At 40.4% G+C, this 20,159-nt stretch overlaps 4 protein-coding genes across 8 annotated transcripts in view; 2 read left to right on the top strand and 2 right to left on the bottom strand.

Annotated features, from left to right (window-relative positions):
- The window catches only part of nphp4 (nephronophthisis 4), a 138,237-nt gene extending 131,176 nt beyond the window's left edge, over positions 1 to 7,061 (bottom strand). For 2 of the 3 annotated variants that reach the window (XM_067525905.1, XM_067525907.1), the window contains exons 1-2: positions 4,866 to 5,167; positions 4,385 to 4,522 (exon numbers count right to left, since the gene is read on the bottom strand). In XM_067525905.1, the coding sequence (XP_067382006.1) occupies positions 4,385 to 4,522; positions 4,866 to 5,042 (315 nt within the window). In that variant the 5' untranslated portion in view covers positions 5,043 to 5,167. Of the gene's footprint in view, positions 1 to 4,384; positions 4,523 to 4,865; positions 5,168 to 6,107; positions 6,176 to 6,921 lie in introns of those variants that run through there. The other variant, XM_067525908.1, reaches the window with a different exon arrangement.
- Positions 6,858 to 10,701, top strand: dffb (DNA fragmentation factor, beta polypeptide (caspase-activated DNase)). The gene is made up of 7 exons (XM_067525912.1): positions 6,858 to 7,016; positions 7,703 to 7,829; positions 7,928 to 8,113; positions 8,309 to 8,388; positions 8,468 to 8,641; positions 9,298 to 9,398; positions 9,953 to 10,701. The coding sequence occupies exons 1-7, from the start codon at positions 6,894 to 6,896 to the stop codon at positions 10,200 to 10,202; spliced, it is 1,041 nt and encodes a 346-aa protein (XP_067382013.1). The 5' UTR covers positions 6,858 to 6,893; the 3' UTR covers positions 10,203 to 10,701.
- Positions 10,702 to 10,790: 89 nt separating this feature from the next.
- Positions 10,791 to 16,607, bottom strand: c13h1orf174 (chromosome 13 C1orf174 homolog). 3 transcript variants are annotated; one of them, XM_067525913.1, is made up of 5 exons: positions 16,438 to 16,607; positions 15,527 to 15,598; positions 14,428 to 14,799; positions 14,127 to 14,259; positions 10,791 to 13,753 (listed from the first exon to the last, which is right to left on the bottom strand). In XM_067525913.1, exons 1-5 carry the CDS (start codon positions 16,447 to 16,449, stop codon positions 13,674 to 13,676), a joined length of 669 nt encoding a protein of 222 aa, XP_067382014.1. In that variant the 5' UTR covers positions 16,450 to 16,607; the 3' UTR covers positions 10,791 to 13,673. The 3 variants fall into 3 exon arrangements, with proteins under 3 accessions (XP_067382014.1, XP_067382015.1, XP_067382016.1); XM_067525914.1 differs by having other exon boundaries at positions 10,791 to 14,259; XM_067525915.1 differs by lacking the exon at positions 15,527 to 15,598.
- Positions 16,608 to 17,568: 961 nt separating this feature from the next.
- b3gnt7l (UDP-GlcNAc:betaGal beta-1,3-N-acetylglucosaminyltransferase 7, like) lies at positions 17,569 to 19,805 on the top strand. Its single transcript, XM_067525911.1, has one exon. The coding sequence runs from the start codon at positions 17,780 to 17,782 to the stop codon at positions 19,022 to 19,024; it is 1,245 nt and encodes a 414-aa protein (XP_067382012.1). The 5' UTR covers positions 17,569 to 17,779; the 3' UTR covers positions 19,025 to 19,805.
- The last annotated feature ends 354 nt before the right edge of the window (positions 19,806 to 20,159 follow it).

Below are 20,159 nucleotides of genomic sequence, written 5' to 3'. Positions count from 1 at the left end.
GACATCCAGCTGCTCCCCACATATCTGTTCAAAAATAACAGAATGCCTTGGAAGAGATGGTAAACATGATGCTTGGAGACACATTTTTCAAGGCATAAGACTGTGCAAGGGTAATTTCTGTAGTAACTTTCAGTAGCAACTCCTCTGGCAGGCATTGTACTAAGACTGCAGTCATTGAACTGGTGGAACGATATAAGAGTCAGAGTGTTGAGTCTGGAGCAAAAAGATCCCAAAACTCTGCCACAAGCACTGGACACTGACCTTAGGATTTGGATTCTCATAGATGGTGGCAAGATTACAGAAGGGGGGGGAACAAAATGAAATGGCCCCAGTTATGTATATAAGAACAAAAAAACGCTATTGATTTAGCTCAAATAATATATAAAATAACAGAGCTCACAGGGCTACTGACCATATTACAGTACAAAACATACTATCAGCAATGGTGTTCCCATAGTACTTCTTATCTTTGGCTTCTGAAAGCTAGTTACTTACCACAGATATGACTAATTTGATAGATTAAACAGGATTACATATAATAGAATCAAGAAAAAAAATAGTGCTGGCCAAAGATTTGGCCAAAAGTTCACGTTGCACTGTGCATCTTTGGGTTAACACATGGCAACGGCAGTAATTGTAAAAATACCTCATCTCAGTGACCTCAGAGGTTTTTACAGCTAGATCTCATCCCACAAAGAGTTGTTTGAAGCCATCAGCTCTAACTAGTAGAACACAAGTTAGAGAGTGGAGGGTGCCAAGCTGAACAAAAGAAAGCCCTTTAAGTCAAATGGATAACACTATGATAATCTGATTGTGACATATTTCAATGTTGTATATCTTGTCTTTTGTGAGACCTGCCTTACGACATTCACTTTATCATTTTCAAGAAGTAATTGGAAATTTCATCATCAAAGCACATCTTTCAAAGAGTACATCTCACAATTTGACATCTGAAAATCATCTTTGTTCCTTTTGTCTATTGGAGGAAAAAAAAAAAACGAACAATGGTTGGGAAATTTAAAATGTCAAAAAGTGCAGCAAAGTGAGAAAGCACTCTTTTGCAAAAACTCTAAACTTACAATTTAATGAAACTGCAAGCCAACGTCATCCCTACTGACTCACATGAAAAAGCACAGTACAATTCTGATCCCCCCCCCCCCCCCCCCCAGTCAATAACACAGCGAGTCTTATAAACATTGTTCATTTGAGTTCAACCACTGCGAAAACATCTCACTACTCAAAAACCAAACTACAATTTGCGTAAGTGCACGTAATCAAAGACTGAAAATGAAACTAAAACTATCCTCACATCATGGAACGAGCTGTGCTTCAGGCTCTGTGAACAACAGGCAGTTGAGTGCAGAGCTATTCGGTCATTGGAGAAAAGCAGCCTTTTACAAAGACACTCGTTTATTACTTTTTCAATTTAATCGATGAACAGTGAAGGCTACAATATGTCAGACTAATGAGGGACTTTAATGCAAACATCAACCAATAATAACATTGTGATCCAAACTCTCTAACCAACATGGTTCCAGCAATCTTCAGCACATCGGCAGAAACACCGTAATGACTACAGAGACTGACCAACCGGTGGCGCACACTGCAACAGACGTGATACTAATGAGTCAAAGCAAGTGTTGCAAAATGAACACAATCTAACATTTTGGTTGCCTGGATGCCTGCCTCAATGTGCTGCATTGTAATTCAGTCCACAAGAAGAATGCAGTAAGCTCCACACGGGTTTGCTGTGATAAGATGATTGATGGATCCAGTTAAGCCAAATGGTCCGTTCTGAAATCACTGGTCTCCTCACAGACTTTGTGTATTTACTGCTAACAAACTGCTGCTGGTTGTTAGCAGTGCTGCCAAACCCACTGATGGCAAAATTAAACCCATAATGACAATAGCAGTGAGCGTTTCAGAAGTGTTTTGTACTGTTCAAAGCAGAATCAATCAAATCTTTTCAATCACGTCGGTTCAGTGGGAGTGTGAAAACCGAGAAACCGAGAAAACTGAGATAAAATTGCGTAACAGACCAAAATTTCCACAATTCGCAACTGCCAGCAAATAATGACTGGTGTAGACACAGAAAATGAGAGACATGCACGAAATGATTTTGTGCTTTTTAATCTAGTCCAAAAATTACTGAAATGCACAGTCAGGTACACAAGCTCAAAGGATGCCAACTTTCTGACTGCAGTACACCACCACTGACTGTGTGGGCGTGTACAAATTAGCATGACAGACATTGGTCTGATCCTCCTGTTAGTTTTGTTGTACCTCTTAGGGCACGAGAGATTATAACTTAGAAACTGTTCTATCCACCTTCAATCTAAACTTCAACCCCTGCAGGACCTTTAACAAATGTGTTTCTCTATCTTCTTACAATGAGTGAGCAGGTCCAATGTAAACATTCAATTTTCTTCTAAACTGATTGATGGTCTGGCTCACTGATGTGTTTTTATTGCCTTTTGGGTCATAAAAAGAGAAGTACAAAAGTTTTAAAAACAGGTTCTCAAGGGCTTTAAGGAAAATTATTGTGCTGATGCATTCACTAGGTTATATTACTCAAAACATGTTCATCTACTGTGAATGCTGGACACTAATGATATCCTAATCTTTATTATGCACTTATGACACTCTAGTCCTTTCGGCTAATCTTTATTGTTCTTGTTGCTCTTGTAGTTCAGATTTTGGATAAATGCAGTTTTAGTTTGAAGTACTTTTTGGTAAATTTTCAACTTCTCCATTAGTGTGTATCGCATCAGGCCCAGCTAGAGTGGGTGACATCACACGCAGTCTAACTTCTCAGCTTCAACTTTTCGTAACTTTTTTATCATCTATTTCTTATTTTCTTCGGTCAACTTTCATCTTTCCTCTACATATTATACATTAAAACGTAGGTAGGATTGTGTTCTTTCAGGAAATGTAACTCTCATAGTGACAGGACTTACAGTTCTATTAAGTATTTGGCCAGAAGCACAGAGACTGCTCAAATAAAGTAAATGACCATGTTCATTGAAGCCCACTGCCACAGTTTTTTAATTTTGCTAATACTTTTTGACATTTTGTGAGGCAAAATCTGAGCGGATTCTTCTTCACAGCTTTTCTTCAGTATATGCGAGCGGCTGTAGCTCAGTTGGGAAGGACCACGGGGTCCGTGGTTCAATCCCCAGTCCCAAGGCACTGAACCCCTAACATAGAAATTGGGGAGGGTTGCGTAAAAATTTTGCCGAATCAACTTGTGGCGACCCTGAACTCACGGGATAAGCCGAACATTTTAAAAATATGAGCGACTCAAAGCTGCCGTTGTCATGTTAACAAACACAGCTGAATCAGATCATGTAATCAGCCGCAGCGCTTATGTCCAAACACTTTACCTGATAGATTTTCTCCCACATGATACACAGTTGAGACACACACACACAGGAAACACACTTTCAAAATAAAAGCCTGTTTGATACTTTTTCCAAGTTTGGCTTTTTTCAGCTTTGCTTGAAGAATCCTTTCAGCACTGAAGCATTCACAGTGCATTGTCATTTTCTTTTTCTAGTTATTATTGTTATTCTGACTTCGGCATACCTTCAGCTTGAAAGAGTGTTGAAACTTCAATACATTTAGCTTATAAAAAGGACATTATTGCGTGTATACGGCATTTTATTATGTTTTATACTTTCTAAGATTGTATTACTTTTATACTTTTTTAAATTGATGACCTCAGCGATGATCAAAATGACATCACATCATTGCCTTTGAAGTTTTTGTCTTTGAGGTTTTTAGGACTACTTGCTTTGAAGTTTGCCTAAGCAGTATATAAGAAAGCGACATTTCGCTCCGCTATTTCAGCAAAAGCAAAATTCAGCAATTTGATGAAAAGAGTTCAGCTTTTTTCAGCTTTGCTTGGAAAATCCTTTCCTTTTTCTTTTTCAAATGCTTTTGCTAGTTACTATATATTCATTGAACATTAGCAATTTGTTGTGACTGCCTCATAACTAAGATACAGTTCACTATCCATGCTTTTCTTCCTAAAAACCCTGTTTAACAACTCTCAAAAGTTGTTGCTGCACAAACAGATATGCTCTTATTCAGCTTGCAGGGTAAGAAAATGGACTAAAATGAATATAATATGAGATTTGTAGGTACGATTGGAGTCACTTGTTGTCAATCAGGGCACTTGGCTATGTTCTCATTCTCAAGAGAGTAGGAGTCAAATCATCACTGCTGATTTGACGGGGAGGGTTGAAGCATTTAAGTTAATTTTAATTACATAATGACGCTGCTAAATTAAAGTAATTGGCATTAGAACTGCCACTTATTTTACTATTCAATCATCAATCCCAACTTTAGAGAAGTTTTGCACGGAATTCCATGATAAACGTACCTCATTGAAAACAATTTTGTTGTTTTTCATCATCTGTGGTGAGCTCTTCCACGTTTTCCCAAAGAAATGTTGGTGATTTCTATCAAACAAGGTGACTCTTAGCTGGTAGGTCAGGTCCTGTTCCCCATCTGACGCCTCCTGTGAGTAAAACAGAAAGGCGCCTGCATTAGAAAAAGGATGGGGAAAGTAACCAGTGGATGCCTACTGAGAGAAGTCGTGGTGGGGTTGATCTCCAAACCAAATTTAAAAGATGATGTATAACATTTTTACACTGGGAACTTGTGCTGGTAGTTTCAGTACGTTTGATAGCAACGTCGCCTCCGGAGTTTTGAACGGAGATCGCAAAACGTTTGGAGGCGGAGGCCTTCATCACGTTCTCTGCTCAACACAAGAGTGTAAGTGCGTTTAACCCCCACGGAATTTCTGCTATGAAACTTTCTACATCGATGCCAAGCGCAAATTGGTAACTATAGCTATACACCTGATGAAGGTGAGTAGCTGTGCACCGGGTGACGCTGAGCTGGAAGCCCCGGGACTGGGTGCAGTGGCTTTCCAGAGCCCGGCGGACTGTCTGGCTCGCTGCGGGGATAAACCGGCTTCTCTCGAACACTTCTCTCCAGCCCTCCGTCATGGTGGATATGTCTTCTGCTTTTACCATTCCTTAGGTAACGTTGAAATGATCATGATTTGCACAAAAGTCGAAATACTTTATGCAACCACGCTGTTGCTGGATACTATTTTTTTCGAACCATTTACACTTTCGAACCCACTGCCGCCATGTTGAAATCGGGCTCTACTATTGCTTGCAGATGGGTTAGTCGATTATTTGAATGGCTTCATCAACAGTATCTGCGAGTGAAATTACAAAGTACACATTTTATTTAAAATTAAATACACGATGCATTCGTTGATGTAGCGTGTTGTTCTGACGAAAAACTTCACAAGTAAAAGAATTTGCAGTCGTCGTCTCCAACTCTAACCCTTTCATTTGGTATTTCCCGCCGCGCTGTATCAGTTGCTATGGTGATCTTCACGTTGCCAAAACAATAATTTTTTAAAAGGATAAAAGCCTTCAAAAGTATAAAATATATTTTAAAAGCCGCGTACAAGCAATATTTGTCCTTTTATAAGCTGAACGCTTTGAAATTTGAACGGTGTTTCTCGCTGAAAATATGCAGACATACATAAGTATATGGACGACGGAAGTCATGATGATAATAATAATAATAATAATGATAATAATAATAAAGATTACAATATATGCTCCAGCAGTCACAGTAGTCTAAAACTGAAAATAGTAGTAGTAGTAGCTCTAATAACAGATTTGTTTTTACAACAGCTTTTTGTAATTGATATCCAAATATGAAAAACTTTAACCTTATTTGTTTAAACTTAAATGTAACCTATTACTGTAAAAGTGTCTGTGGCCCATTTTGAAAGGAACGTGTGAGAAAACTCTTCAGGACTGGCTGTAGACCCTAATGTTGAGATTTTATCTGTCTTACTTGATAGCTCAGTTTATTTGATTAAACTGTCTGAACCAAGTGGGAATGAAATCGATTGCCGTTTGTAAAAGCTTGGCCTGGCTGCAGCTTTTAGTGTGTAAAATGTCAGAGAGCCAGTGCCTAATGCTTTCAAATACAACACACATGCTCCAAATAGACTTCAGGAGGACTGAGAAGAAGCCATTCAGACAGTGAAGAAGAACTGAAAACGTACTCACCCCCATAACCTCCCAAGATGTATCCTTTTTATCCAGAATTATAGTTTGTGGGTAGAAAACATTTTATACTGTAGATAAAGCAGAAGATATTAAAATCTTAGAGCAACAGCAGGAAATTTGCCAGTGCTTAAAAATTCAATTTGATAATCTACAGGGCTGATCCTTCACTGTTTCGCCTGCCCTTAAAACCCTTCTTTTTGACTTTTTGACAAGGCTTTAGCACAAATAGGTCTTGAGTCCCATCTGGGGTGATCATTAGCAGAGTGGCGCAGTGGAAGCGTGCTAAGCCTAAAGACCCAAAGGACGCTGGATCAAAACCATCCTCTGCTAAGACGTTTTAGCAAAAGCACGATGTGACTTTACAATCATTTACTTATTATTATTGTTCTGCTTCTACATCAATGCATCATAATAATATAAAACAGTGGTGCTGTTTCATAATGACGATGAATTTGGTTTTATGCTCGAATAAATAAGAAATACCTTGAATTCCCACCGTGTTTAAATATATAAACATAAATATAATTGACTTGACTTATGAATAAACATTGTAGCTCTGATTTTTTTAATCATAATGAGCAACTTGAAGGTCTATACATTTTAAATGAGTTTTATTTAAAAATATGGGAATACTTCCCTCACACGAACACTGCACCGTTAACTGACACTAAGACAATAACAAATGAGAAACACGAGAGGGCAGCACTTCACCACCGCTGCGCGCATTTAGCCTCGCGAAGAAGAAGGAGGAGGCGGAAGCGGCATGTACAAACTGAAACCAAGGAAATGTTAAAGCTATTTCTTAAACACAAACCTGTGAAACTTAGGAGTCATACAGGAGACAGAAAGTATGGAGTCGCAGCGAGAGATGTGAAAGAGTTGCTTCAAAAAGGCTGCAAGTTATTACAGGTAGAACGGCGTGAATTTTGTTGTTGATTCGCTTTTCCCCTTTCTCTCCAGCGAAGAAACGTCAACACTGTACGTAAGGGAAACTTGAGCACAGTTGTTCCGGCGCCACGTAGTTGATGAGTGAAATCTCTAAACTGTGGCATCAAATCATTTTTTACATGATGTTCAGACCACTTGGATCCACAAAATAAATGCTGATACGTTTCTGACATTCATTGTGTTCACGATTAGATTAAACTGGCAGTTCAGTGGACGCTCACTTCACTTCAGCACATAAATTATAAAAACCTCATTGGGAAATTTGAACTTTGGGTTTGTTTAGCATGTGCATGCAGGAAGGTCATGTACCGTTTGTTTATCTGGCCTCTGTTGCAAGATCATATCAATTTACTCTGAACGTACAGATTCTCTGATTCAAAGCAGCAATTAATCTACAAAGAGCAAGATATGCAGATAGTGTGTGGACCCCTGAGGAGTCATGTGTGACTTGTTGCAGGTTTATGATGCATCACAGTGCAAGACACAGAAGAAAGACATGCATATTAATTTATATTTAACCTGTAAAAGACACCTAAATAAACACGTGTTAGGGAAACTTTCCAGTAATCAATCCTTCTGAAAAGAAAAGAAATAATACATTAATTATCCTTGTAATTATTATATCCCATGGCTTTTGTTGTTTACAGTTGCCACTTCCTGGTGCACATGTTTGTTTGTATTCTGATGGGACAAAGGTGACAGAGGAATTCTTCAAAACTCTGCCTGACAACACTGAACTTGTTCTTCTATCCAAGGAGCAGACATGGAGTGGAGGTAGGTGAATCAACGTTACACACAGTTACAATATGTTCTCCTGGCCAGACAAACTTTAGGTCTGGAACCTCTATAGACCCTGTGTATTTTGATCATAGTTGTGTGCGACATCAGTTGGTTACTGAGCACAGACCGGCACGGTGATGACCTCATTGAAGCAGCAAAAGGGCTCCTCTGTGATGAACAGTCTCCTAAGGGACGTAAAATTCTGACTGATCTGCTGCTGAACCTGGAGGACAGATCTGAGCTAGAGAGCAGAGAGGAGGATGAGGAATGGTTCCAAGGTGGGTCACAAAAGTGTCACTGTATGCCACTGTATTTGTAACACTGGCAATAAATATGGAAGTGCATTCTAGTTTGTACTAAGGAAAAGCAGCGATTTCAGTAAAATGAAAAAAAAAGTGTGTCCTTTCCAGAGGTTTTACTAAGCACTGTGTTCATCCGTAATTGAACTTGTAAATAATGTGATTTCAATCCAGGTGTTGACACTCGATTCAAAACAAAGTCCGCCTACATGAAGTTTAACTGTGAGAGCAGGATACGAGGTTACATTAAAGAGGTAAAACATGCAAATTAATAGATGTCTGGCATGACATCTGATGGCAATACCTGATGTTTTTCTTTTTCACTTTTCTCAGGTGGATGACGCCACTAAAACTATACAAAAAGCTAAAATCAGGGCAGAGTTTGTGAAAACTTCCAAGTGCCTGGCAGAAATGCTAAAAACGGCCAAGTACAATGGCTGTTACTTCGACAGGACTGAAAAGGAGAAAGATCGCCTCTGTACTCAGGAAGGATGGTTTACCTGCCAGGTATTTCAGGAATAAAAGGAATAAAAGGTGCTAAAAGGTTTATTAGAGTTGAAGAACTATACTAAAGACCAGGGGTTCTAAACACTGGTCTTCAGGACCCACTGCTCTGCTGGTTTTCCAGCCCACCCGCTGTTGATTACCTGGGTTATGTGTGTCTGACTGGAAGATACCATAGGATGACCACAGGTTTTCCTACTAATGGTTTGTGAAGGTGTTGCAGGTGCTCACGGACCATGCATTCAATAATGTAGTTATGCTATGGAATCACTATGTTTTGACCATATTTTATTTATTAAACAGATCATTTACTATTGGTAATAATCAAATCCATCCAAATTGGAAAAACTTAGCCAAAGTTGCCATGTGTTAATAAAGTATCTGTCTATATGCATAACATACAGAAACTAGTTTACTGACCCGTATCTAAAAAGAGTTTCTACTTAATTTTGAAAAAGTCTTTTCATTGCAATAACAGGTGAGGCAACAACCTAACCTCAGCCCATTTCCCCACCGCCCACAACAGTGGTCGTCGGGTTGCTCTTTTGTCTTTGACAAATTGTGGTCCCTGGGTCACACTTGGATTAAAGACTAAACTGATAGACCTGGACGTAGTTTTGACCATGTTTACATCTCTTCCTCTTTCCTTTTCTAATCAGGGACCATTCGATCAGGACATGTGCCAGTCTCTCCACTCCATTAATCCTTATGGCAGCCGAGAGAGCAGGATTGTCTTCAGCACCTGGAATCTTGACCACAGGTTGGACACTTGATGGCAGCCATATTTTTAAACCTTTAGTGCCTGAGTGTTTTTACCCCTAATCCACTTGTTAGCATCCGATCTATGCCTGCAGAGTCAATATGAATCAGCTGGAAAACAAAACTAAGCCCATTACATCTCATGCATCCACATCAGCACACGTAAATGTATTATTAATATTTACATAACATTGTGGTCAAATTTCTCTTTGGGAGCAAATTATAAGGTAAATGTAATGAAAGTATAATGGTCAGAATCTGTCCTGTGTCTTCACTCGACAGCTGATGAAACCATGGTTTTTGTTTTTTGGTCTGTTTTGTTCTCTCTGTTTTTGGTGTCATTTTGCATGTTAAAGCCTGTTTTTGTACATTTATCTACCTATTAGAATGGCAACAGGATTGTATTGAAGGACTTTATTTTTAGATTAATCATTATTATATTGACTATTAAATTAGACCAGCCACAATAATTACTATCTCGCAGTCATGTGTTAACATTAAGTCAGCCGAGTGAGAGAGGAAGGTAAAACATTTTGTTTTTCGCCTTGTGTCCAGGATAGAAAAGAAGAGGACAATCATTCCTTCTCTGCTGGAAGCTTTACAGAATCACAAGAGCGCTGACATCAACCTGAACTACTTCTACCGCCTGCTGTTCACCAGGGAAAACCTGAAGCTGGTTCACATTGTGTGCCACAAGAAAGGAGCCCACAACCTGTCGTGTGACACCAAGAAGATTTTTAGACAAGCCAGTAAAGCAGACCAAGGAAATCAAAAGGCCAAGGGGAAGAAGAGGCGCCTGATGTGAATTTTTCTACATTTTATGTAAAATTATGTATGAAAGAATAATGTATTATACAGAGAAACCATGTGCATAATTATCTCTGGTGCATTGTCACTTCACCTTCTGTCCTTTTAAATCACTTGACTTTTTTATATCATGATTACGACTTTCTGAACCACTTATTTTAAATCATAACAAGCATTTTATTGTTTGTGGTGGAACAGTTCAGGGAAGAGCATGGATTTCTTTCAACGTGACTCTGCTTGCTGTTTGAGGCATTTATGAAAAGCATTTTGAAGGAATAAGAGTAACAAAAAAATGAAAATAATTAGTGGATAGTCACAACAATCAGCTCTATATATTATTTTAAAACAAATGTGAATATCATCCCACCTAACCTCTGATGACTGGATTTTAATTAAGTCAAGTTTAAGTTATTTATAATTTACTTGAATACTTCTGGAACCCCAACATTTATATATACAGTATACAAGAACCTGAACCCAATAGGATCTTTGGATCTGCTGAATAACGAAAAGCTGTCAAAAACTTCAAGATGTGTTGAGGAAGAATGAATTACTCTTTCAAACTTCTGACATGGCATTTATGGTAAACAGACTTGTGATATTAAAAAAAACTTTCATTTTGAAGCTGCCCTTTGTCTGTTCCTCATTGCGTCATCCCTTACTTAATATAACACTGGAACATCAACTGAACCTATATCATGGTGCTGCTTTTATCAACAAGTGAATTAGCATTTTATACCTTGTGATTTGTAGATTTGTGAGGAGTAAAAAAAAAAAAACTCCATCACCATTTGCAAACTGCCGACCCAGCAGAGTTTGTGGACATGGAATCCCATTGTTCCATGTGCGGGAGGAGGGGGGTTTTCAGGTGGAAGAAGGATTTTCAGTTGGCTTTGTGAAACTTTTGAAAATCCATAAGATGACTTATGAAGGGAAGGAAGGGTTTGGTCAACACTGTTCTGCAGGTGATAAGAGATGCTGGCAGATTGGGGATATTGTCAGGTGCTAGAGAGAACACTGAGGAACTCCTCAACTTGACATGTGTTCTTTGATGGAGGGAGTTTGAAGACAGGGACAGGATGATTATGGTAAGTTGTGCCAGGCTGAAAAAGAAGCTGCAATTCAGCAAAACATATTCTGTTCTGGTCCTGCAAAAACAGATTAACTTTTTCACTCCTTTACTTTCTGACTTCAAGTGTTCCCAATCAAATTAAGGGATGTACTGCGGGTAAAGGTGGTAGTGAGGCTGTTCTTTGAGCCGCCTGGTTCTTATGCATTCAGAGTGAGTTGTGTCCATATTCTCGTCAGAATGTCAAAATTGTTTTAAGTTGGTGTTGATTTTCTCACGCGGTGGTCCCAGATTTTGTTTGTGATTTCACGGGACGGGATCTCAAACTGGTGGGAGGAAATGCCTTCCAACAAGGATTGAACTTTAGATGGATGGTGGAAAACAAACTTGCATGTTGTTTTCCACATTACCATTTATACTTGTGGATATTATATTTTTAGACATATTTGTTAAAGATATTATTTGCATAGATATTACAAAAGTCTGCAGCAACGGGAAATATGCAAAGGCTAAAAAGGTCTTTAATAGAAGCCTATTACTATTACAAAAAAGTGTGTGCAGCACATTTTTAATAGTCAGAGGGGAGATATTCGACTCTTAAAGTTTAAGACTTTATCTGCCCCATTTCTCCTATAGTCTGCTTATCTGACTTCACTGTGTCTGGGACAGAATGAACTTGATTGTTGTGTAAAATGACTTAATGTACCCAGATTTGTGTGAAGTGGACAGTACTGCACAAGACATCCCCTGAAACTTTAATCTGTGTGAAAATACTAGAATTTTAGTTTAAGAATCTTCATTAGGCTCCAGGGGATCCAAACCTAACCCAATCACAATGCACAGTCAGCTAGTACAAACATTCCTTCATCATTTGAGGTAAGAAAAATGGTAGAGTGTATAAAAACATAAGTTCCAGTAAAATTATGACAATTATATCAGTGTAAACATTTGCACCGCTCTTGATAAATTAATTAAAAGAATATCTGTACTAGTTGAGTGTGTATCAAATCATTTCAAACACATAATTCTTTTTGCCATATCAAAATAAAACTTTACCAACCAACCATTTAGTCATTGTTCAACACCCAAACTCATCTTCTGACTAGGATGGAACACAACAGGTTCTGTCTCAGCACCAGATCAGCAACAAAGTGATATGACTTTTCAGTTTGATTTTGTTTTACTCTTATTACTGCGCTCTGATCCCAGGTGCCCTGCCAAGCTTTCATACAGCGGTCAACAGTTGGTCAGAGAGAAGTAATTACACTTATTTGAAATCATGAAAAGATTTTATTTGTTCTTTGTGTTGGCACGGCGATGTAAAATGCATGAATCATTTGCTGTGACTGCTTATTGTACGAGACATTCACTCAGTCAGAAAGTTGCATCGGAGTATATGAAAAGCTGTTTGTATAAATAAGGCAGGAAATATGCATAAAACATTTGACTGCCCAGTCAGACCCATCAGCTATATACAAACTTCTACAACAAACTTGAATAGGTATATACATTATATATTTTTCCATAAATATTTTTGTCATGTTTGTATGTATGAACCCAACTGCATTAGAGAAAATTATTAGCTGCATTTATATGGACTGTATAAGTACGGCGAGATGGGTTGAAGCTGCCAAAAAGATCTACAAAGATGTAGTGGAAAACCCTTTGTGAACAACGACTCAACAACAGGCAGCAAACTATGACATTCATGTAAGATAGTGAATTTGAGTTATTAAACTGTTTCATTTAAAAAAAATACTTTTTGGTTTTTTCCCCCCTCTTTCCTTATCTAAAAATCAGTGAATGGTGTATCCACACTGCTTTTATGAACACACGTGTATTTTATAACTTTGTGAAAATCTTCTTCCTTTAATTGAGCACTGTTTGGCCGAGACAAACCAAGCCAAAAGTCAGCTGCCAGTCAGCAGCCCACACAACTGCTGCTGGTCAAGCCCGATTTGACACGTCGAAATCGTATCCATCTTTGTTGGCCATACAGTCTATTGCGTTGACCTGTCGGTAAGTGAGATCGTTCTGATTGGGTGTTGAGCATAAGATCGTTCTGATTAGGTGTTGAGCTTGGTGAATCAATGCATGAGGAGACCAAAGTAATAACAAAGCCAGTACAACTCGTACTGTTGTTCTAACTTCTTATCAGGCGTGTCCTCGCTTAGAAGTAGTTGTAAAGCGTCTGTAGTGAGCCAAAGTAGTGTGAAAATAGGAGCCTAACTGATTTGTCTACAGATTGTGCATCCAAGGTCCCAGGTGTTCTACTTTTCTTCCTTTCAGGCCACACGCTTGGTGCCTCTCATATTTGAGGTGTGTTCCAGTGCCACTTGTCGGCCCGGATGAAGCAGACGTGATCTGACGCGATCTGACGCAGCAGTTGCTCCTTGATGGCTATAGTTCTTTGTTGTTGGCTTGATGTGACACAGTCAACCTCAGTCCCTCAAATTGCACCTTGCCACAGTCACTAAACGCTGTGTTGACACACCTCCAGGTAAGACCAATTACAATGCAAAATATGACAATAAAATATTCAGATACTAAACCAAATATTATGGGGAGACAAGCATGTAGCTTTTGGACAGTCCTCATAAAGTCAAACTTTAGAAAAAGTTTAACATCAAGACATAAACACCAGTGGTAAACTTCATCCTCGAAAACTGATTGGAACATTCCGCTGTGGTCTATTTCTGACTGTTTGTTTTCTGTCAAGAACTGATTGGCAGCAGCATTTAAACGGACGGTTTTATCCAGCTGCTTCCTCCTAAGTGCTCAGAGTTTTTTTTTCCTTCCACACATATTGCTCTGTCCACATTGTCATTAAAGCAGTCGCTCAATACTAGGTACCTTTTGTGTCATCGCGCTGCACACTGCTGAGCTCTACCTCCTCCTCATCACTGTCCTCTCGAGCATAGTAATGACGCTTCCTTCTCTCCTTTTGGTTGTGGGCAGAAGACGCTGATGATCTCTGAGGAAAGTCCTGTGGGATGAAAATTTATGTTTTTGGATAAATTCTGCATGACAGCCCACATAAAGTCCATCTACAGAGTAAAATACACACATTTTATTCAAACAGAGGTTACAAACACAGTTTGCTAATCTGTTAAACACTTACAGTGGAATTTATCTCTAAACTAAAATACTTCACCTGTACAGCATCCATGTTTCCAAAAAACTGCTCCACGGGAAGAATCTGATTGCTGTCATCATCTGGGAAAATGTGTTTGCCACTTTCCTCATAATCCATCTCCTCGGACTCCTGTTTGTCGTGGATGTTGGTCACTCTGCCACCGTCTCCATCCAGCCCCATCCTCAGCTCGTTCTCTTTGCCTTCTTGCCCTTCAAGCTCTGGTGATGCTGAGCATCTCCGTCTGCCTGTAGACAGGTGGCATTCACAGCTGATGCAAGACAGCCTCTCCAAGGACCTGGCTGCTTTACTGTGACCACTGACTAGCAAACTGCTCTCTGCTGCTGAGTGCGTCTTTGGACTTTTTAAACATCTCTTCCTAGTAGCAGAAGCCTGTGACACAAAGTTAAAGACCAGGTTCAGGACGACACCTTCAGTACCGAAGAAGGTGAAGTTGCAAACATACAACCAGTTAAAATTGCTCAAATATTCCAGCACATTTTCTTCGCACAGACCAAAGACATGCAGGTTAAATGATGACCCTACACTGCATATAGCTATTATTGAGAGCTGTTCTCCGTCTCTGTATGTCTCTCTCTGTCAGCCCATAGATAGACTCACATGCTGTCCAGAGTGTGCTCGTCTGTTCGCCCAATAAGCTTCAGCACCCGTTAATGGCATAAGCAGAAAGATAAAGAATAGATGAATTTATGACTTCCCTTATTAAAGGGATCATGCATTTTTGTTACCATTCATTTCATTTTCTGCGATTAATTCAGAAAAACGCACACCAAAGAGGGGAAAAATAAGAAGAATCTCAGCTCAGAATCTCAGACTATGTAACTTATGATGATGATTTGACTTAATGATTTTCAAGGGGCAGCCCAAAACGTCACATTGGCCAAAAAGCTTCCAATAGGGGTCTGAGTATCGCCAATGATGCACAGCACACCACTACGACCAGGCTGACTGACACCCACTGATGCCCAGACACTAGCTGAAGGGAGAGGTCACTTTTTTCAGGCTTTCGGTTTGTGCTCCGCTATGGCAGCAAAGATTGCAGTTCGAAGGTTTATAAGGCCTGTTCTCTCCCTGTATACTGGCACCAGGCAACACAAACCTTTCTGGAGCCCTTCTCCTCAGATCTGCCCTTCCGCTTTCTGGATTTCAAGGTATGGAGTTGACCAGGCATCTGCAAAGCAACATAAAGTGGTTTGTTCAATCCCCTGTGGCAATATTTGATTATGGCAAACGGGTCAGTCAGCAGGAAAGCAGCTGTCACAACACCAACAACTCCGAGGCTGCTGCTAAGAAGCCACTGAGCCGGGTAACGGTCTAAAAACCCGAGCCCATTTATTTATTTTTACATTTTGGCAGAGCCTACAGCCAACTGTACACATGGTCCCTGTCATGTTGTTTGAGTTTGGCTTTTTAGGACATTATGCTCTAGGCAGCAAGATAATGCTTCCTGCAACACTAAAATTCACACTGTGCTGCTTGAAATCACAACGACGCCCGTGTGTCCTGCGCTTTCCAGATCCCATGCAAAATGTGGACAATTGAACGCCACGTTAGCCATCAGACATCCGGCAAGATCCCAACTTTAAACCACTGACTTTAGAGATTTAAAGTTTACAGCAATAGCAGCACCAAGCCGAATTGAAGTTCACCCATAACAGTTCATACTTTAATGGCTAAAACGACACCGTATGAAGAGCAACGTGAGCGAACTTGTGATCATTATAGTTCACACGGACAGTCGGCAAAGGAGCCACCGCCGCGCTCACAAGCGCGTCCGCCACCGCAAACAAAGACAAGACGGATACAAATACACGAGTGACATGGCGCAGGAACAACATCCAATTCATCGGCGATCGCAGTGGCGAGACGTGAAGTTTATGGGGAAAAGCTGATCCCACCAAAGCTCGTCCAGAGTCCGACAATTAATCCTCCACATGCTAACTAACGTTACAAGCTAAAAGCGCTAGCAGGCTGTGTGTGTGTGTGTGTGTGTGTTAGCTAAACTGTCACCTTGTTCATCATTTGCTGCCGGACTTCCCCTGTTTTTCAGTTTCCACTGTCTTCTTCGTTAATTTTTCAACCAACTTTTCTTTCCGCTGGCTATTAAATCAACGAAATATGGCGTCGTCTGTAGCCGCAGCTCTGCCACTGCCGAGCCGCCTCTGTGTGTTTCCTGCTGGTTGGGTTCACACGGGGGTCAGAGAGTCTCCGTCCACCTGACTGTGCCGAGGTTTCCCCGGTGATTTCTAATAGATGGCTTTGGACAGTTAATGGTCGTTACGTGAGCATGTGACTCTTTCCTCTGTAAAAAACAACAACAACAAAATACAGCTTTTCTGTTTAAATATTTTTATTCTATTACAAAGTGTCTCGGGCAATATCTGTTTGTGTATTTATTTGTTATGTTCATCTGAGTATTTCTACTGCTCCGTGCCAGTGAATTACTTTGACACTGCCCACTGTTTCCCACAGGTGTGTTCAGTCAAAAAACAAAAAAAAAAGGGGGGGGGGTGAATACCAATGCATCTGCCCTCACTTAACCTTCATCTAAAACGGTATGCTCCAGCTTCTGGTTCACTGAACCCACCTGATGCAGGTAATTGGCAATGTCCAGGACAAGAATCCCTTGGTGGAAGGTCGCGGACAGGAGCATATAGTGCGGCAACAAAATGGAAGTCCAAGAAACCACCACAAGAGGGCGGTGGGCGCTTTTTATTCTAACAGCCTCTTGTTAATGGGCTATTTATTATAGTCGGGCTAGTTTGTTTGCATTGTAAAACTGCATTTTCCAAAAGAAAATTAAAACACAAAATATACTGTAAGTGGGAGGTAATATAGCTACATTTGAAAAGATTTTTTAGTTTTACCCTTTAAATACATGTCAATCAGTGAGAAATGCTACAATTAAGACAGTTCAATTTACCTGATGCCAACCAGGTAAATCATTCCTTTTGAATTCAACGAGGTACTGACTGATGTGTGGAATTTATTATGCTTTGTTGCTCTGTACTGCATAATTGTTTATGACAATGCAATACAAGCAATAAAACGTGATTTAGATGTATAGTTATTAGAGTCTTGTTCGATCATTAGTGGGAGGAGATGTTGGCGTGGATCATTCTGGGTGAGGAGGTGCTTATAGGAGTTGAAGTCAGCAGAGAAGCCAGCGCACATGGTGACTGTCCTCCAACATTACTGAGCGCCGCCATGGCCAAAGGGCCCCCGGAGCCACTTCACTGTCAGTGCTCTCAGTGAGGAGAGACACTGGACTCCACACCGACGCACGTTTGTGAAGGACTATGAAGGCAAAGGGTCGAGCATCTGAAGGTCTCTGGGCGCCGCAGTAAGAACCATGGATTACTTACTCCGCAGAAAGCGGGTCGGTTTGCTGAAAACCCTGCTGAGTTTGTCTCTAATATTTGCGTCTCTGCTAATGATCCATAATCTGAAATTGGCAGAGAAAGACGAAGTGATAGTAAAACATCTGAAGGATGGCGGATGGTGCGGTTCGGAGTGTTTTTCATTCAAGAGAAGGAGTTTGGACAGTTCCAACTCCCAGGCGCTTGGCAACGATTCGGATGCGCAGCGGGATTCCGACAGGACCCCGGCTTCCTGGGACGTGACGGAGCTCAACTGCACCGAAAACACGTCGCTGAAATCCCAGAACTGGTTCCGACGCTTGGACCGAAGATTTCACCAGTTTGTACTGCACAGACACTGCAGGTACTTCCCCATGCTCATTAACCACCCGGAGAAATGTATGGACGGAGATGTCCACCTGCTCATGGTGGTCAAATCCGTTAATGAGCAGCACGACCGGCGGGAGGCGGTGCGCAAAACCTGGGGTAGGGAGCAAATACTGGACGGAAAGAAGATTAAAACTTTATTTCTTCTAGGAACCCCGGCGCCTGGCAAAGATACCAAAAACCTCCAGAAACTAATCGAGTTCGAGGACCAGATCTATGGGGACATTCTGCAATGGGACTTCATGGACACCTTCTTCAACCTGACCCTAAAAGAGGTCAACTTTCTGAAATGGTTCGACATATACTGTTCCGGTGTCCAGTTCATATTTAAAGGGGATGACGACGTGTTTGTGAACACGCACAACCTGCTGCAGTTGATCAACTTCGAAGCAGAGGAGCACAAAGTTGCGGACCTGTTTGTAGGGGACACCATCCCCAATGCCATCCCCATCCGAAACCGTCAGAGCAAATACTACATTCCCAAAGAGCTGTATGATAAGCCATATCCCCCCTATGTCGGCGGCGGGGGGTTTCTGATGTCCTCCCAGCTGGCTAGGAGGCTCTTTGTGGTCTCAGAGAAGCTGGAGATGTACCCCATTGACGACGTGTTTCTGGGGATGTGTCTGAAGAAACTTAACGTGGCCCCAGAGATGCACGCGGGCTTCAGGACCTTTGGAATCACCAAACGAAAAGCGAGTCCCATGAACAGGGAGCCCTGCTTTTACAGAGACCTCATAGTGGTGCACAAACTGAGCGCGCAGGAGCTGCTCAAGATGTGGAGCGTGGTTCACAACCAGGATCTGGTTTGCGCGCACAGGACCTCCATGCAAACTCCAGCTCATTTAGACTAAATATGTTTGCCAAAGCTGAACAGGTTGCAGGTTTTATTTTTTATTTTTTTTAAATACATTATTCACGATTATCTTTACCCCTTTGTGATTCTGCAGTCATGTCGTTGGGGGCGGGTTTTTATCAAGCTAAATAGTTACACAATTTGTTGAAGACCACTACCACACATCTCCACCGTGTGCCATTTCAGGACGGAGTCTGAGATCCAATGTTCTTTTAGTTATGATTAATGTTTGCATAATTTTTACTTGACTGTTTTTAAACAACTGATTTTGCCATTTTCATATTTCTGTGTCAGCACACAGCAAAGGCTGCAGTTCATCAGATGAGTGATTGTTTGAACTGAAACTGTGAAAATTAAATGATTTGATTTTGTTAAGTTAATATATTGTTACCTTTTCTTTGTTTGTGTGTTTAATGTCCATTTACTTGGGTCTGATTTACAGACCGAAAACCAAAGAAATAAAAGGGCAGTGAAGTGTAAATTTTTGTATAATAAGCTTTTGTTAATAAATCGGAATAATTTTTGTAACTTTGTAAATACAGAACGTAGGTTTTGATTCATGTTGGTGTGATTGGTGAATACATTATTGAAGGAAATGTTGAATGACATCCCCCTCTCAAGCTCTGCAGTCAAGACTTTAACCCACAGCTAATATCATAAAGTATGTTTGTGTCACCTCACTGCCAGATAGAAAGCTGCTAGCCATAAGTGACCTCAAGTCTCAAGACAAGTAGTAGCAGAAACCTTTTGTCATGTAAAATCACTTCTGCAGTCTTTAACTAAGTGTAGCTTTATTTACAAATAGATACATTTACAAACTGTAGATACACATAAATCTCATTGTTTGCCAGAATTATTCAGAAATACTGACTGCTATGCACACAACACAAATAAATATCCACTGTTGCAGCAAACCTCAGTGCAGAAGCAAATTAAAGCACATGTGAGAAGCCAACTATATTCTTTTATGACTCTTGAAGGTATTTGTTCACCCATACACTTAGCGTTGTCACACATACTAATAAATGTGTTTGTAGTTCTGCTTTGAAATAATCTGAGATCACCTGAAACTCTTTCTGGGACGTTTCTGTTTATTTATGTGCAGATGTGTGTTCTTTCTGGATCCCAGGAAA

Source organism: Channa argus, chromosome 13 (assembly GCF_033026475.1).
Source record: "Channa argus isolate prfri chromosome 13, Channa argus male v1.0, whole genome shotgun sequence".
NCBI lineage: Eukaryota > Metazoa > Chordata > Actinopteri > Anabantiformes > Channidae > Channa > Channa argus.
The sequence above is the reverse complement of the archived record's forward strand: the minus strand, read 5'-3'. Positions and strand labels throughout refer to the sequence as shown.

Excerpts from the sequence above, each read along its gene's own strand:
- dffb (XM_067525912.1), top strand. The coding sequence starts at position 6,894 with ATGTTAAAGCTATTTCTTAAACACAAACCTGTGAAACTTAGGAGTCAT. Across the intron at positions 7,017-7,702 it reads AAGGCTGCAAGTTATTACAG|TTGCCACTTCCTGGTGCACA; the intron begins GTAGAACGGCGT and ends TGTTGTTTACAG. Across the intron at positions 9,399-9,952 it reads ACCTGGAATCTTGACCACAG|GATAGAAAAGAAGAGGACAA; the intron begins GTTGGACACTTG and ends CCTTGTGTCCAG.
- c13h1orf174 (XM_067525913.1), bottom strand. Across the intron at positions 14,260-14,427 it reads GAAACATGGATGCTGTACAG|GACTTTCCTCAGAGATCATC; the intron begins GTGAAGTATTTT and ends TTCATCCCACAG. Across the intron at positions 13,754-14,126 it reads GCAGCGCGATGACACAAAAG|CGTTTAGTGACTGTGGCAAG; the intron begins GTACCTAGTATT and ends GTGTCAACACAG.
- b3gnt7l (XM_067525911.1), top strand. The coding sequence starts at position 17,780 with ATGGATTACTTACTCCGCAGAAAGCGGGTCGGTTTGCTGAAAACCCTG.